The 13,956-nt window shown below is 44.4% G+C and overlaps 1 protein-coding gene across 4 annotated transcripts in view; it reads right to left on the reverse strand.

The window, feature by feature from the left end:
* Window positions 1-13,956, reverse strand: part of WDR3 (WD repeat domain 3) — a 37,357-nt gene that overhangs the window by 23,286 nt on the left and 115 nt on the right. The window contains exons 1-9 of one of the 4 annotated variants that reach the window (XM_050921172.1): window positions 12,911-13,060; window positions 12,316-12,442; window positions 11,265-11,474; window positions 10,448-10,566; window positions 5,257-5,335; window positions 4,782-4,877; window positions 3,854-3,964; window positions 1,235-1,336; window positions 1,004-1,101 (exon numbers count right to left, since the gene is read on the reverse strand). In XM_050921172.1, coding sequence (XP_050777129.1) covers window positions 1,004-1,101; window positions 1,235-1,336; window positions 3,854-3,964; window positions 4,782-4,877; window positions 5,257-5,335; window positions 10,448-10,566; window positions 11,265-11,474; window positions 12,316-12,442; window positions 12,911-12,969 — 1,001 coding nt within the window. In that variant the 5' untranslated portion in view covers window positions 12,970-13,060. Of the gene's footprint in view, window positions 1-1,003; window positions 1,102-1,234; window positions 1,337-3,853; window positions 3,968-4,781; window positions 4,878-5,256; window positions 5,336-10,447; window positions 10,567-11,264; window positions 11,475-12,315; window positions 12,443-12,910; window positions 13,114-13,956 lie in introns of those variants that run through there. The other 3 variants (XM_050921162.1, XM_050921181.1, XM_050921189.1) reach the window with 3 other exon arrangements.

Raw genomic sequence — 13,956 nt, forward strand, 5'->3', positions numbered from 1 at the left:
GAGGAGAAGCCACCTACTCCAGTAAAGTGAAATTGTTTATTGGAGCCCAGCAACAAGCCACAGGCTTAGGACAGGAAGTGCAAGAGTATACTCTATCAAACTGAAACCACAAGGGTAATTTAGGGAGGCAGGAAGTAGATATCACTGTTGAAATTTGTTCAAGACACCAACTTAATTGCATCCCTCCCCACCTGTGCACTTAGGGCCTGTCCACCCATGGAGTTATTCCAGAATGGCTTCTGTGCTATAAATTCACACCCTACCTTAATCCAAATTAACATTCAAGTGTAGACAAGCCAACAGGCTGAAAGCTCTCAGGGGCATGGATCATCATTTTGTTCGGTTTCTGTATAGTTCAGAAAAATGGGGTCCTGACTCCTAATTCTGGCCCTTAGGCACTACTAAAATAAAAACAGATGTATCCTTGGTGTGCCTCAGATTTCCCATGAAGTGAGCTAACATTCACCTACCTCCCAGGGCTATTGTGAGGCACCAGTTAAACACTAGGGGATGTATGAACGATGGACACTGGAGAAGCATAAAATAGACTTATAATAAAAGGCTGTCCGCTAAAAGACAATTTGCCCCAATCTGAACCTGGCACATACCACCCCAAGGCTCACAATCTGTAGATGTCAAAGTGACTCTGGTTACTCAGGCTAGCACCACCAGCTTTTACATTGGGAAGTGTATTTACTTTGTTCAGCTCTCCTGAGTAATAGATGGTGATGTACAAGTGGGCTTTACCAGGAGAGTTTTATCCATTCCCTCATCCCATTCACTTCTTGCAAGAGAATCACATGGAAGGTGATTTTCTCACAATTATTGGGAGCAGAGAACAATCTGGCTCACACCAGCACCAACAAGCCAGGAACTGACAAACATGTTAACAGGAGACTAACTGCACATGGTTCATGATTCATTCATTGCACTCTCTCCCTGGATGGGCCTTTTGTCAATTCTCAGCACGTGGACATCATCAACTTACAAAAACAGAGCTTACTTGGCTTTTTTCTTTGCTTTTCTCATTTTCTTTTCCATTTTCTTGCAGATTTCTTCCTCGGTGAGGACACAAAACACTTCCAGAACAGAGTCTGTTCCCTGGAGACAAATGCACAGAGTTAATACTTGCAGCAAGTTGCCTAAGAAGCTGCTGCAGTGGAGAGTCCCTGAGACACACAGTAGAGCCTTCTCTGCAGTCCCCTAGCAAAAGGCCCCAAAGCATATTACTTACATGGCAAGCTAGGATCCTGCCTGTCCGGTCAGTGGCGAGAGTAACTACTCGGTCTCTTCCTGCCCGCATGATGGAGCCAGCTTTGTTGCACCTCAGGAGGCGCTACAAGGATACAGAAAGGGAAAACAATTGTAGTCTGAAAGGTCAAGCAAGTCTTTAGATATAAGAATGAAAGGGCAGAGTCTACAACATCTGACTAGCATCCAAAAGAGACAAGGAAGAGGCGGGAACTAACAGCAAACAAACATTTGTGTCAGGCACAAATTTAACTTATGTTTCTTGCATTTTATCTGAGAACTAACTTTCTTTCACGGACTGAAACATGCCTGTCACTAAATGGAAGGGAATTTATCTGTTAATTTTATCTAATATTTATCTATTAATTTTATAAAATTAAGGCACCAAAGATGAGGAAGGTGGAGGAGAGAGATCATTTAATTACCTGCTTAAAAATAGAGACAGAGAAACTTCCTGGAGGAAGGAAGGAAGGAACAGTTGTTAAAGCTGCGTGTCTAGCTATAATTGAATGAATGAAGCTGAAATCTTCAAAGGATTCTGGAAGTGCCAACAGGTGAGTAAGTGATCCAGAGAGGAGGAATTTAGTGAAAGGCTGTCAGGTGCTGATTGATCTAAGTGGAAGAGGCTTCCCACAACAGGAACTGATTCTAAACATGGCAGCACCACTCTGAGACCCTTCTGACCAGGGATCCTTGAAATCCATTTCTCCCAGAAAAATGTGGAATTTGTGTTTTTACAGAGAACCTTTAGTTTTTAAATTTTGTGAAAAAATAAAAACGTATTAACTATTAACTACATGTTACTGAAAGTACCAGTGCCACTTATTCAATGCCTGCAACCTCCTCCTCTTGTAGTTGATTTTTTAATATGCTTTAAATTTACAGTGGAACCCGATATATCCGATCTAATTGGGACTGGGACCAGATAATCAAAAGTTGGGATAATCAGGAGGACTGGCAAAGAGCTTTCTATCCTTTATTTTAAGGTGGGGCTCGGGCACTCAGCCACACAGCGCTGACCACGGGAGCCCCACCGCAGTCAGCCCCAGATGGCCGATAGTTCAGTTAATAGAGAGAGACAGATAACGGAGGCTTGGATAAATAGGGTTCTCTTGTATATCAATAAAACACTGTGTTCAACTGAGGGTATGGCTACACTTGCAGCTGTACAGCACTGGGAGTTAAAGCTGTCTTCATACAGCTGCGTAGGGAAAGCACTGCAGTGTGGCCACACAGACAGCTACCAGTGCTGCAGTGTGGCCACACAGACAGCTACCAGTGCACTGTCGTGGCCACATTTGCAGCAGTGTTGGGAGTGGTGCATTATGGGCAGCTATCCCAGCGTTCAAGTGGCTGCAACGTGCTTTTCAAAAGAGGGGGGTGGAGTGGAGTGAGTGACAGGGAGCGTGGGGGAGACAGAGAGAGTGGATTTCTGGAGCCAACACTGTGTCAGCTCCCTGCCTTGCAAATTCCGACCTCTTCCCCCACCCCTCTCTCATTCACTAAATGCAAATAGTCCTCTTTGTTTTTTTCCTCACAGACCAGATAAGCAGCTGCTAGGAAAGGGACCCCCGCTCCACTGCTTCTCTCCTCAAGCAAACACTAGCTGTGGACGTTCCAAAGGGAGTTCATTCACAGCAAACAGTGGCTGTGTGTTTTTTTGATAAGCAGCTCCCGGAGCCCGGAGTTCACAACAAAACAGAGGCATTACAAAAAAACAAAGAGCGTAATCTTTACTTAAAAGCATTATGGGAAGCTTCTGGACATCAGTTACAGCATAGTAAGATTATTCCATGTTCACACTGGCACCCCAGCGCTGCAACAGCACCGCTGTTCTCTTTATTCCTCTCGTCGAGGTGGAGTACATGCAGCGCTGTAGCCAGGGAGATACAGCACTGCATGTGCCTTGCCATTGTGGACAGGCAGTGAGTTACAGTGCTGTAAAGCCACTACCAGCGCTATAACTCTGAAGTGTAGCCAAGGCCTGATACTGTATACATCATGGCTAGGGAAATTAAAGTTCAGCGTTCCATTTTAATTGTGGGGAAATGGGGATTTTTATGGGTTTTTAAAATCAGAGAATTTTGGGTTTTTTAATCACAGAAAACAGGATCCCTGGTTATGACACAGGGTACTGTTAATAAGTCCGAGGTGAATCAGTTTCCACCTGCCTCCGTTCAATGCTGAAAGTTACCATTTTATTGTAGTCCCTTTCCTACAAAGAAAGAGCTCTGCTAGCACTGCCAAGCCTTTCTAGAGACCTGACAATATGCTTACATTGGGGATCTCTTTGGCACAGGTTACCAGCAAATAGATGCACAGGTTCCTGCTGCTATTTTGTGAGTAATTGGGGAAGAGTGAGAGATTGTTCCTGAGGAAGGCAGAACACACACTGGTGTGATTCCTTGCTTATGGGTCAGGGTGTCTTCTCTAGAAGTGCTAGAGACCATCCCCAGGGCACAAAGCCAACAGAGCGAGGCAAGTGTCAGCAAGATAACCAAGTCTGTCCTCAAACCCCTATTTAGTTATTTGAGCTGTGTATCTACCCTCAAAAACACCCTGTAAACCTGCACCACTTAGCCAGGGTGGGGAAAAGGGTTACCTCCTCCAGCATCTCATCCTGGGCTGAGGTCTCATCCACTTCAGAAGTCTTTTCTGCTTGAGCTGGAGACCCTTTGCTTTTCTTGGATTCTGGTTCATTAGGGTCTGTTGCCTGCTTGTGGCAGACAAAGGAAAAAAATACTTTTAGCATACCCTGGCTTCTCCTCCAGCCACACCTCAATCCCCTCTAGCCATTTAACACTGTCACAGCTTTCACTCTGAACTACTCAGGAGAACAAGCAGGATGAAAGATGCTCTATGAAATGAAGCCCTAAGAGCGTAGACAGTAATCAAATTGAACCAGCCCATACAGAAGAGCTTCCACAATGCAGCCTAAAACAGGGCTCCCAAATATTGCCCAGCCAAGGTCCCCATCAGCCGCCAGCTGGGACACCGAGGGCTGCATGTACCTGGCAGGAAAAGAAGCCAGCTGCAGACCATCAGTTCCAGCACACGTTGCACCACCCCAATCCATGTGGCCTTCTCCTGAGACCAAAGTGAAGCACTGGATGTCAAAACCTGTCCTCTCCACAAGCCACACCCATGCGGTAAAGAGGAGGGTGGCCACCAGTCATTTCATGCTTATTTGGCTAACCTCAATTTGAACAAAGAGAAGAAGTGGTCTGCAGCCACCATGCATGTCCCCAGACAAGAATTTACTCCAGCTTCTCACTCTGCTTGATCCTGTAGTAAGAAGTGCCCCGTTCTTAGGACAGCTCCCACACACGCACAAAGGCAGTGTGCACAGAACTACAACAGAGCTGGGAGCCAGTAGAAACATACAGTTAAAGCCATCAAACAACATTTGCTCCACACTGAGTGTGTCCTGGATGGATACTGACCATGTCCCAGAAAGCCACAGTCCTGCTGTGTTCCAGTTCAATCCACTCCAGAGCAAAGCAACCGAGATGATGCAGTTCAGTTCTTACCTCCTGGATGTAGGTGATGTTCCACACCCTGAGCTCACTGTCTGCAGCGCCAGTGATGAGACGCTTCTCTTGCGACACAAAGGCTAGTCCCCACACCTACCGAGGAGAAGACACCGAGAAGCGTCTTTATGTCTAGTTATATGGCCACCCATTACTATGATTTTTTTTTAATTTAAAAGGGAAAATGAAAACAGAGAGCCCACGTCCCTGCTACCCAGGATACTGCACAAGGACATCCTGTTTGGAAACATCACTCCCAGCAAGAGTGGTACAAGCCTCCTCAACAGACAAGGCTTCTCACCTGTCCCCTCTTCACAACAGCCAACCACAAATATTTCACAGGGGTTGTGTTTACAAGCTGAAAAAAATCCAATCCTCAGCAGTGTGGATGTAACAATGGAAGCTACCTTGCAGCCAGTGTGCTGTAATACTTGTACTGAACTAATTCCCTCCTTCTATCTTTAATTTTATTTACCTCAGTACGGTGTCCAACCAGTGTTTTGAAGCAGTGCTGCGTATCCAAGTCCCACCACTTCACCAAGGCGTCTTTACCACTGAAAAAAACAAATGACATCACCCAGACATAAGGCCACGTCACCAGAGTTCATCCAAAACTGTGCGCTTTGAAGAGTAAGAAACAAAGAAGGTAAAGCACGCTGCAAGGTGTCAGAGACCAGACTTATTTAGGCTAGGATCTTAGCAGGTCTCACAAGCTAAGCAGAGTCAGGATAAGAGATCAAGCAAAACACAGGCAATACAGAAATATGGGCTGGTGATTCATTAGAAGGCACCTCCTAGAGTCAGCACTGAAACCCTAGCCTAGTGTTATGGAGAAACCATTCTGCTTCTTTAAGGGCAAGGGTGTCAGGTTTGGTGCGCTGGCCAAATTCCAAAACTGGGTCTCCCTAAATTCCCCCTGTATTTTCAGTTGATACAATATTCTTCACTGCCTGTCCTAATGAACTGTGCCATGATCTGTGCCAAATTAAATGCATCAGACAGAGCTCCATTTTAGCTTATCAGAGGTTTTAGGACTTTTCCATTTGCAAGGTGCTCAAAGAATCAAATACAGCTTGTTACTATCCCCTTCACATTCCCCAGATAATTAAATCTCCTTGAGGAGTCCTGTTTCCAGGTTTACTTAAAGGAAACAGGGTGCAATAACAGGTTGTAATTAGGGCTGTCACGTGATTAAAAAAATTAATCATGCGATTAATCGCACTGTTAAACAAGATTAGAATACCATTTTTTAAATATTTTCGGACGTTTTCTACATTTTCAAATATATTGATTTCAATTATGACACAGAATACAAAGTGTACAGTGCTCACTTTATTTTTGATTACAAATATCTGCACTGTAAAAAACAAAAGAAATAGTATTTTTCAATTCACCTAATACAAGTACTGTGATGCAATCTCTTTATCATGAAAGTTTAACTTACAAATGTAGAATTATGGACAAAAGAAACCTGCATTCAGAAATAAAACAATGTAAAACTTTAGAGCCTACAAGTCCAATCAGTCTTACTTCTCGTTCAGCCAATTGCTCAAACAAACAAATTGGTTTACATTTGCAGGAGATAATGCTGCCTGCTTAACATTTACAATGTCACCTGAAAGTGAGAACAGGCATTTGTATGGCACTACTGTAGCTAGTGTCACAAGATATGTACATTCCAGATGCACTAAAGATTCATATATCCCTCCATGTTTCAACCACCATTCCAGGGGACATGCGTCCATGCTCATGATGGGTTCTGCTTGATAACCATCCAAAGCAGTGTAGATCGATGTATGTTCATTTTCATCAGCATGAGTCAGATGCCACCAGCAGAAGGTTGATTTTATTTTTTGGTGGTTTGGGTTCTGTAGTTTCCGTATCACAGTATTGCTCTTTTAAGACTTCTGAAAGCATGCTCCAAGCTTCATCCCTCTGATTTTGGAAGGCACTTCAGATTCTTAAATCCTGGGTCGAGTGCTGTAGCTATCTTTAGAAATTTCACATTGGTACCTTCTTTGCATTTTGTCAAATTTGCAGTAAAAGTGTTCTTAAAATGAACATGTGCTGGGTCATCATCCAAGACTGCTATGACATGAAATATATTGGCAGAATGCAGGTAAAACAGAGCAGGAGACATACAATTCTCCCCCAAGGAGTTCAGTCACAAATTTAATTAACACTATATTTTTTAAACAAGCATCATCAGCAAGGAAGCATATCCTCTGGCGCAATGGCTGAAGTATGAAGAAACATATGAATCTTTAGCACATCTGGCACATAAATATCTTGCAATGCCAGCAACAACAGTGCCATGCGAATGCCTGTTCTCACTTTCCAGTGACATTGTAATTAAGAAGTGGGCAGCAATATCTTCCATACACGTAAACAAACATATTTCTCTTAGCGACTGGCTGAACAAGAAGAAGGATGACGGACTTGTAGGCTCTAAAGTTTTACATTGTTTTAATTTTGAGTGCCGTTATGTAACAAAAAAACTGACATTTGTAAGTTGCATTGTCATGACCAAGATATTGCACTACAGTATTTGTGTGAGGTGAATTGAAAAATAATATTTTTTATCTTTTTACAGTGCAAAGGTTTGTAATAAAAAATAATATAAAGTAAGCACCATTCACTTTGTATTCTGTGTTGTAACTGAAATAGACATATTTGAAAACACAGAAAAACATCCAAAATATTTATTAAATTTCAGTTGGTATTCTATTGCTTAACAGTGAGATTTTTTTTAGTTAATTGCAGTTAACTGCAATTAAACGAACAGCCCTAATTGTAATAAAGTAAAAAGTTATTAGCAATTACTTTGTCTAATTCCAGGCCCAATTCTATGTCCACTAATATCAACGGGAGTGCTTCTGTCAAAACACCAGCACATTAAAGGCTCTTCTTGGCACGGCTGCCTCAGGGCACCTCTACACTGCAAGCAGTGTGACTACAGCATGGGTAGGTACATCTGTAGGTAACAGCTGTAATGACGACTTGGAAACTTGGGCACCAAGAAGAGGCAGCAACACACGTATAAGCCTGACAAGAAGCCTGGGTACACAGTCAGCAATGCAGACATACCTTAAGCTCCACTGCACACTGAGCCAGCCCGAGCAGGGGAGCTGATGCATAAGTAAAGACATTGGGACCTTGCTTCTCCCTGCCCCCACAGCTCCACATTCTTCTCAGTCTCCCCGCACAGAGCTCCTTCAATACCAGAAAACACCAATATAGGGAGCCAAGAGGACTGGGGAAATCGCCATATGTGAAGGGATGTGCATGGGCTGGATGCAGAAGAGTGCTGTTAGAGATCAGCATTGTGCAGAGAGAGGATGCAGGGAGCCCAGTCCCTTGTGTCCCAATGTATCTGCACTTTAACAACATTCAGGTGTTCCTGCCTCAGTATGCAGTAGGGCCAAGGATCCAGTGTTATGGGGAGCCTTTCAAGCCCAAATGCAATCACAGAATTTTTCAGAGCCATGACAGGATGAAAAAGGTCTGACTCCAAGCACTAAATTTCTTAAAGGACTTGTTTTTAAATTAATTTTAACACAAACTATTAAATGAGTTAAGCGTACTTGTAAATGGTCAAAAAATGCTGTACTCAGTAAACGCTGAATGACCAGTGTGACAGACCCAGGCCAGTGTGGTACAGGAGTGTGATAGAGGGCAAATATACTAGTAACTGGCTGAGTAGTTTTCTGTTCCCTGAGTGACCACAGCAGGGGCTGCACTGGAGAAATAAGGAACCTGCTAGAACCAATTAAGGCAGACAGGCTGATTAGAACACCTGCAGCCAATCAAGGCAGGCTAATCAGGGCATCTGGGTTTAAAAAGGAGCTCACTCCAGTCAGGGGGGAGGAGCTAGAGGAGAGGAAGTGTGTGGCAGGAGCTGGGAGCAAGAGGCACAAGGAGCTGAGAGTGAGAGGGTTGCTGCTGGAGGACTACAGAGTACAAGCGTGATCAGACACCAGGAGGAAGGTGCTGTGGTGAGGATGAAGAAGGTGTTTGGAGGAGGCCATGGGGAAGTAGCCCAGGGAGTTGTAACTGTCATGCAGCTGTTACAAGAGGTACTATAGACAGCGGCAATCCACAGGGCCCTGGGCTGGAACCCAGAGTAGAGGGCGGGCCCGGGTTCCCCCCAAACCTCCCAACTCCTGATCAGACACAGGAGGAGCTGATCCAGACTGTGGAGAAGATCACTGAGGTGAGCAAATCTGCCAAAAAGCGCAGGACCCACCAAGGTAGAGGAGGAACTTTGTCACACCGGGTAAGACTATTCTATAGTTTTCATAACAAAGAGGTCAAATCTCTGGTGGAAAAATAAAAATCAGCCTTAAATAAGGAGTCACAACTATGTTTAAGGCTGATATTCCTCTTTGTTATGAGAAATAGGGCGTATCTTGCCCAAGCATCTCCATAGAAATATATGCAACCCCTCCATCCTATTTATTTTAAAATTAAGAACTATCTTAATTTACCAACAATAAAGAAAGTAATATTAAGAAAATTGTGAAAATAAAACCATTTTATAAACTACCAAACAAGTGCATATTTCTTCGCAACACAGCTTCAACTCTAACCCCAAATAAACAAGTATCAGAGGGGTAGCCATGCATCTAAAGAAGTGGGTTTTTTACCCACAAAAGCTTATGCCCAAATAAATCTGTCAGTCTTCAAAGGTGCCACCAGACTCCCCAAATAAACACTCTTATTTCATCAATAATCTGAAAAATAAAAGATCCCAGCATAATTTTATGCTAAATTCATGTGATACTTTTTCTATTAAACTGATACATAAGTCTAATAAATAAAACATTCTTAAAAGAATTTCATCAAAAAAATTCTCCTGCCAAGCAACACAGTCACCTTTAAATCTAGTGAATGTTTAGAGGAGTTAAAAGTCAGTTCAGGTACTACATGTGCCCATGTCTCCCTATCTCTTCCCATGGTTCTATAATCACTTCCCTATTTTTAAAAATTATTTTTTGATCCCATTACTGTGTGAAAGATTCACAAGCAAAAGGGAATCCAATTGATTATACAGCGGGAAAAGCAAAAGCGACTTAACACAAAGTACTGTCAAATGCATTCTGTAAACATACTGCTACTCTCATGGTACATATACACTGCAGCTGGGAGCACATCTGAGCACAAACCCACCCAGACCACCTGGGTATGTACTTAGGTGACTAGCCCAAGCCACCAGCAGCGCTACATTGCTCTTTTTAGCATGCTAGCTCAAGCAGAGCTAGCACATCTGTCCAGCCACGATGGAACACAGTATAGACGTATCCTCTATTATAGTAATCTCAGGTACCGTATTTAACAGTAGATTTAAAAACTATTCAAAGAATAATTATTTTTAAATTGACAGTGTCTCATTAGCTGATATTCCCCACTTAATGGTATTCCTTATAAAACATTTAGATATCAAGATAACAGATGTATTTAAAAAAGTCTCCGGCTCACAGTTAAGGTTATTGTGTCATAAGGCTTTTTTAGAAAAGCTTATTAAGAATGTGTTCATTCTGCAAAAGAGCACCATTTATGAAATCTAACTCTTCATTTCTTTGTATTAAGTTAATAGATTTTGACATGACACGATAGATGAGTAAAGCCTTGAATCCTCAATTCAGCAAGCTCAGCAGGCAGCGTACCTGGTAACCAGGAGGTTCTTCTCTCTCAAGAAGAGTGCCTGCGTGACAGCATCCTTGTGCCCCCTCAGCCGGTACAACCCACTTTCATTGATGACATCCCACACAATGACGTCTGTGTCCTGAAAGGAAAGGTACATCACAAAGGATGGACATCAGCAGAATCTTCTGCCATCAGACTCAATACACTACCTTAGGCAGGCAGACTGTTTTCCTCTAAATTTGAGTTTTAGTATACACTGAAGGGCTAATAAAGCCAGTTGTTCTCCCCGCACACACATATGCAGCTCTACAAGTGCACCTTAGTATTGGACTGAAGTACCCCCTGCTGTTTCAGACCTAGCACACCCTCCCATCTTCAATAGTTCTGCCCTGTCTGCAGCCACCCTGCTATTCTAGTCCTGGGCTCCACACACAGCTCTGCCAATGTCCCTCAGTCCCGCCCTACAGCCCCCCGCTTGGCTCTCAATGAATAGATCTGCTGATGTACTTTATGCCCAACCTGTAGCACCTCCACCATTCCAGCCCTATACTCCCTCATGCACAGATCCGCTAACGCACTTTAGTCTTGATCTACAGCACCCCTTCCTATTGCAGCCTTCAGCCCTTCCATAAAGATCTGTGATGCAACTCAGCTGTGAATCTGACCCAGATCCTCTCACTAACACTCCTCCAGTGCTATTCCAGTGCACCATCCACTCCTTCCCAGCCAGGCCACTTGACCGATAGACATAACTACAGTTATCTCCACAGAGCAGCTAGTCCTCCCTAATTATGAAAGAACTGACCTCCAGACTTGGCTTCTCCCACCAGCTCTCACCTTTGAGCCAGACACCAGTCTGCCTCCCAGCTGATCATACTGCAGAGTCGTAACTGAAGACTTATGTCCATTGAAAGTGACATTCCCTTCACCACTCAGGAGGCTGAAGACACGGATCGATCCATCCTCATACCCAACAGCCAAGTGCAACCCATCTGGGGATGGGCAGAGAGAAGTGACCTCCTGCTTGAGACCCTGAAGGATGAGAACCTGTAATTTTCAGAAGACAAGGTGTTTGTGACGTGTCAAGAGCTAGATACGCCCACAGAGAACAGAAGGAAGAACATACTTTGTTTGTCTATCAGACCTTCCGAGGACCACCACTATTTGGAAACTCATTCCTCACAATCTGCTACTGAAATGAACGAATACTATTATCACAGATTTTAAAAGGGGGAAACTGAGGCGGGGCGGGACAGGGGACATGATATCACCAGGCCAAACAGCAAATCAGGGTGCAACGAGGACTAGAACCCAGAAGTCTAACAGCTAGAAGGTGATTCCTCTTGCTTTCCAGTAAAAGAGGCATCCCAAATTTCTTCACAGGACAATTCCTTTCCATTTTAGCTCCTCTGAGGCATACAACATAATTATTTTTTTCCATGGGGTGTACATGAGTTCAGAATTCCAAAAGACCCCTAAAGCACTGTGTTAGTGTAGCTCTGGGTCTAATATGTCATTTGAAGCAGTCCTCTTCATGTCCTTTTGTACTGCTCTGCATTGTCAACAGTGGAACTTCAAATCTCATACTCAACTCTAGGAGTAACAAGGAAGAATGGCTCAGTGAAACTGACATTCATATACCTTTCCACCCAAATAAATTATTTAAGATCAAAGGAAAGAATCAAGATCAGTTAAGTTTTGCTTAGGAAAGGTCCCCACACAGGGTATTTGTATCATGTACTTGTGACAGAAGCAAATAAACTTAGGCTATGTCTACACCACTGCAGTAAATCGGCTTATGCTACGCAACTCGACGTACCTTAGGATGAGTTACTGCTGGTTCTACACCCTGGGGCGGTTGACAGGAGAAAGTCTCCTGTCGACTTACCTTACTGTTCTCATCAGGGATACAGTACAGGGGTCGACAGGAGAGTGATCTGCTGTTGATTTGGTGGGACTTCACTAGACCAACTAAATCGACCGCCGGTGGACCAATCTCAGAGTGTCGATCCCAGCTGCAGTGTAGACATAGTAATAATCTAAAGATTATGTCAGCAGGTAGCTTGCATAAAAGCAAGGAGACTGCAGATGCACTCATCTTATTTGAAATGCAGCCCATGATCACAATAAGTTCCAGACTCAGTCTTGATCTGAGTTGCCTGGCTACACTGCAAACCTCAAATTTCCTTTCCACTGTAGTCTCTGTCTCCCACTTCTTATGACCCCACCATCATAGTATCTCAGTGCCAGTGAGTGTGCCCCCCAGCCAAGACTACAGAACTCTAAAGGAGCTGATGGCCACTGGCTGCACTTTGGGCATTCTGGGATATTAGAAGCCACCATTTCTAAGCTTATTTGATCTCTTTGCAAGGGGAACTCCCAGCAAAGATAACTCATGCAGCTACACTTTTCTAGTCTCACTGAAGTACAACACAGCAGTGTCACCCCATTCTGGTTCACAGTGGGGGAAAACAGCTCATCACCTTCTCGCCTTTCCGGGTGTCCCAGATGAAGACATGCTCACAAGCTGGCACTGCCACATAGCGGCCCTTTTCGCCCCGCAGGGTCACATAGACGATGTTGCCTTTCTGGCTAGCAATCACTCCAAACAATGCACTAGCTGTGTAGCGCAGATATTGCTTGGTGAGACCCATGGTGCAATTTCCAGACCCAGGTGGTAGCTGACCTGGACATAAAGAAAAGACAGAAATCACTGAGAAAAATTTCATGTGTAATGAGAAATTAGGGCCAGAAAAGACTTGCTGTATGATATCAAGTCCACTTCTCCTCTACAGAACTTTTTTTAGTATTATTTAAGCTGGAGTGGACAAACATTAAAAGCGACAGGGTTCTCAACACTTCCCTTGGGAGACTACCCCACGGTGTGCCAGACTGCACTAAGTTTTTCTATTATTTCAGTTCACATTTTTCTTTGCACAATTACCCCCATTACTCTTAATTATTCCCACTTTGGACCAGCCTAAATTATACCTTCCACCCGACAAGTATTTACAGGGAATGATCATGCTCCTTTGTCATCACGCCATTGCTATACATATTTTGTTTTTAATCTTTCCATATACGCCTAACCTGGAACTGAACGCAATATTCTAGATGAGGCCTCACCCGAGCTCGCTCCTCCCTGATGCCTCTACACACACAGCTCCACGCTACCTTCGCTTTTCCCCTCCGCCTTATCGCACTGCACGGGCACATGTACTGCGTGCTCCCCTTCCCCCTCCACCAGCGCTGCTGCCCCGATTTCTCCTTCCCGGCAGTGGTGGGCCCGGCGCCGGGGCAGCGATGAGCAGCGGCGCTGAAGCAATGTGCACAGGGCGGGAGCTGGGCGCTATGGAACCAAACTGGAAACGCGGCACATGACGGGAGCCGCTTCCAGCGCGGGTGCGGTCGCTCCGCTGGGATCGGGGCCCGATGGCGCCGGCCCCGCTGGGGAGGGGACGAGCGGCGGGGGAGACGCTGCCGCGCCGCGCGCGCTGTAACACCCAATCCCCGCCCCGCATCCGCCACA

This window comes from Gopherus flavomarginatus, chromosome 1 (genome assembly GCF_025201925.1).
Source record: "Gopherus flavomarginatus isolate rGopFla2 chromosome 1, rGopFla2.mat.asm, whole genome shotgun sequence".
Lineage (NCBI taxonomy): Eukaryota > Metazoa > Chordata > Testudines > Testudinidae > Gopherus > Gopherus flavomarginatus.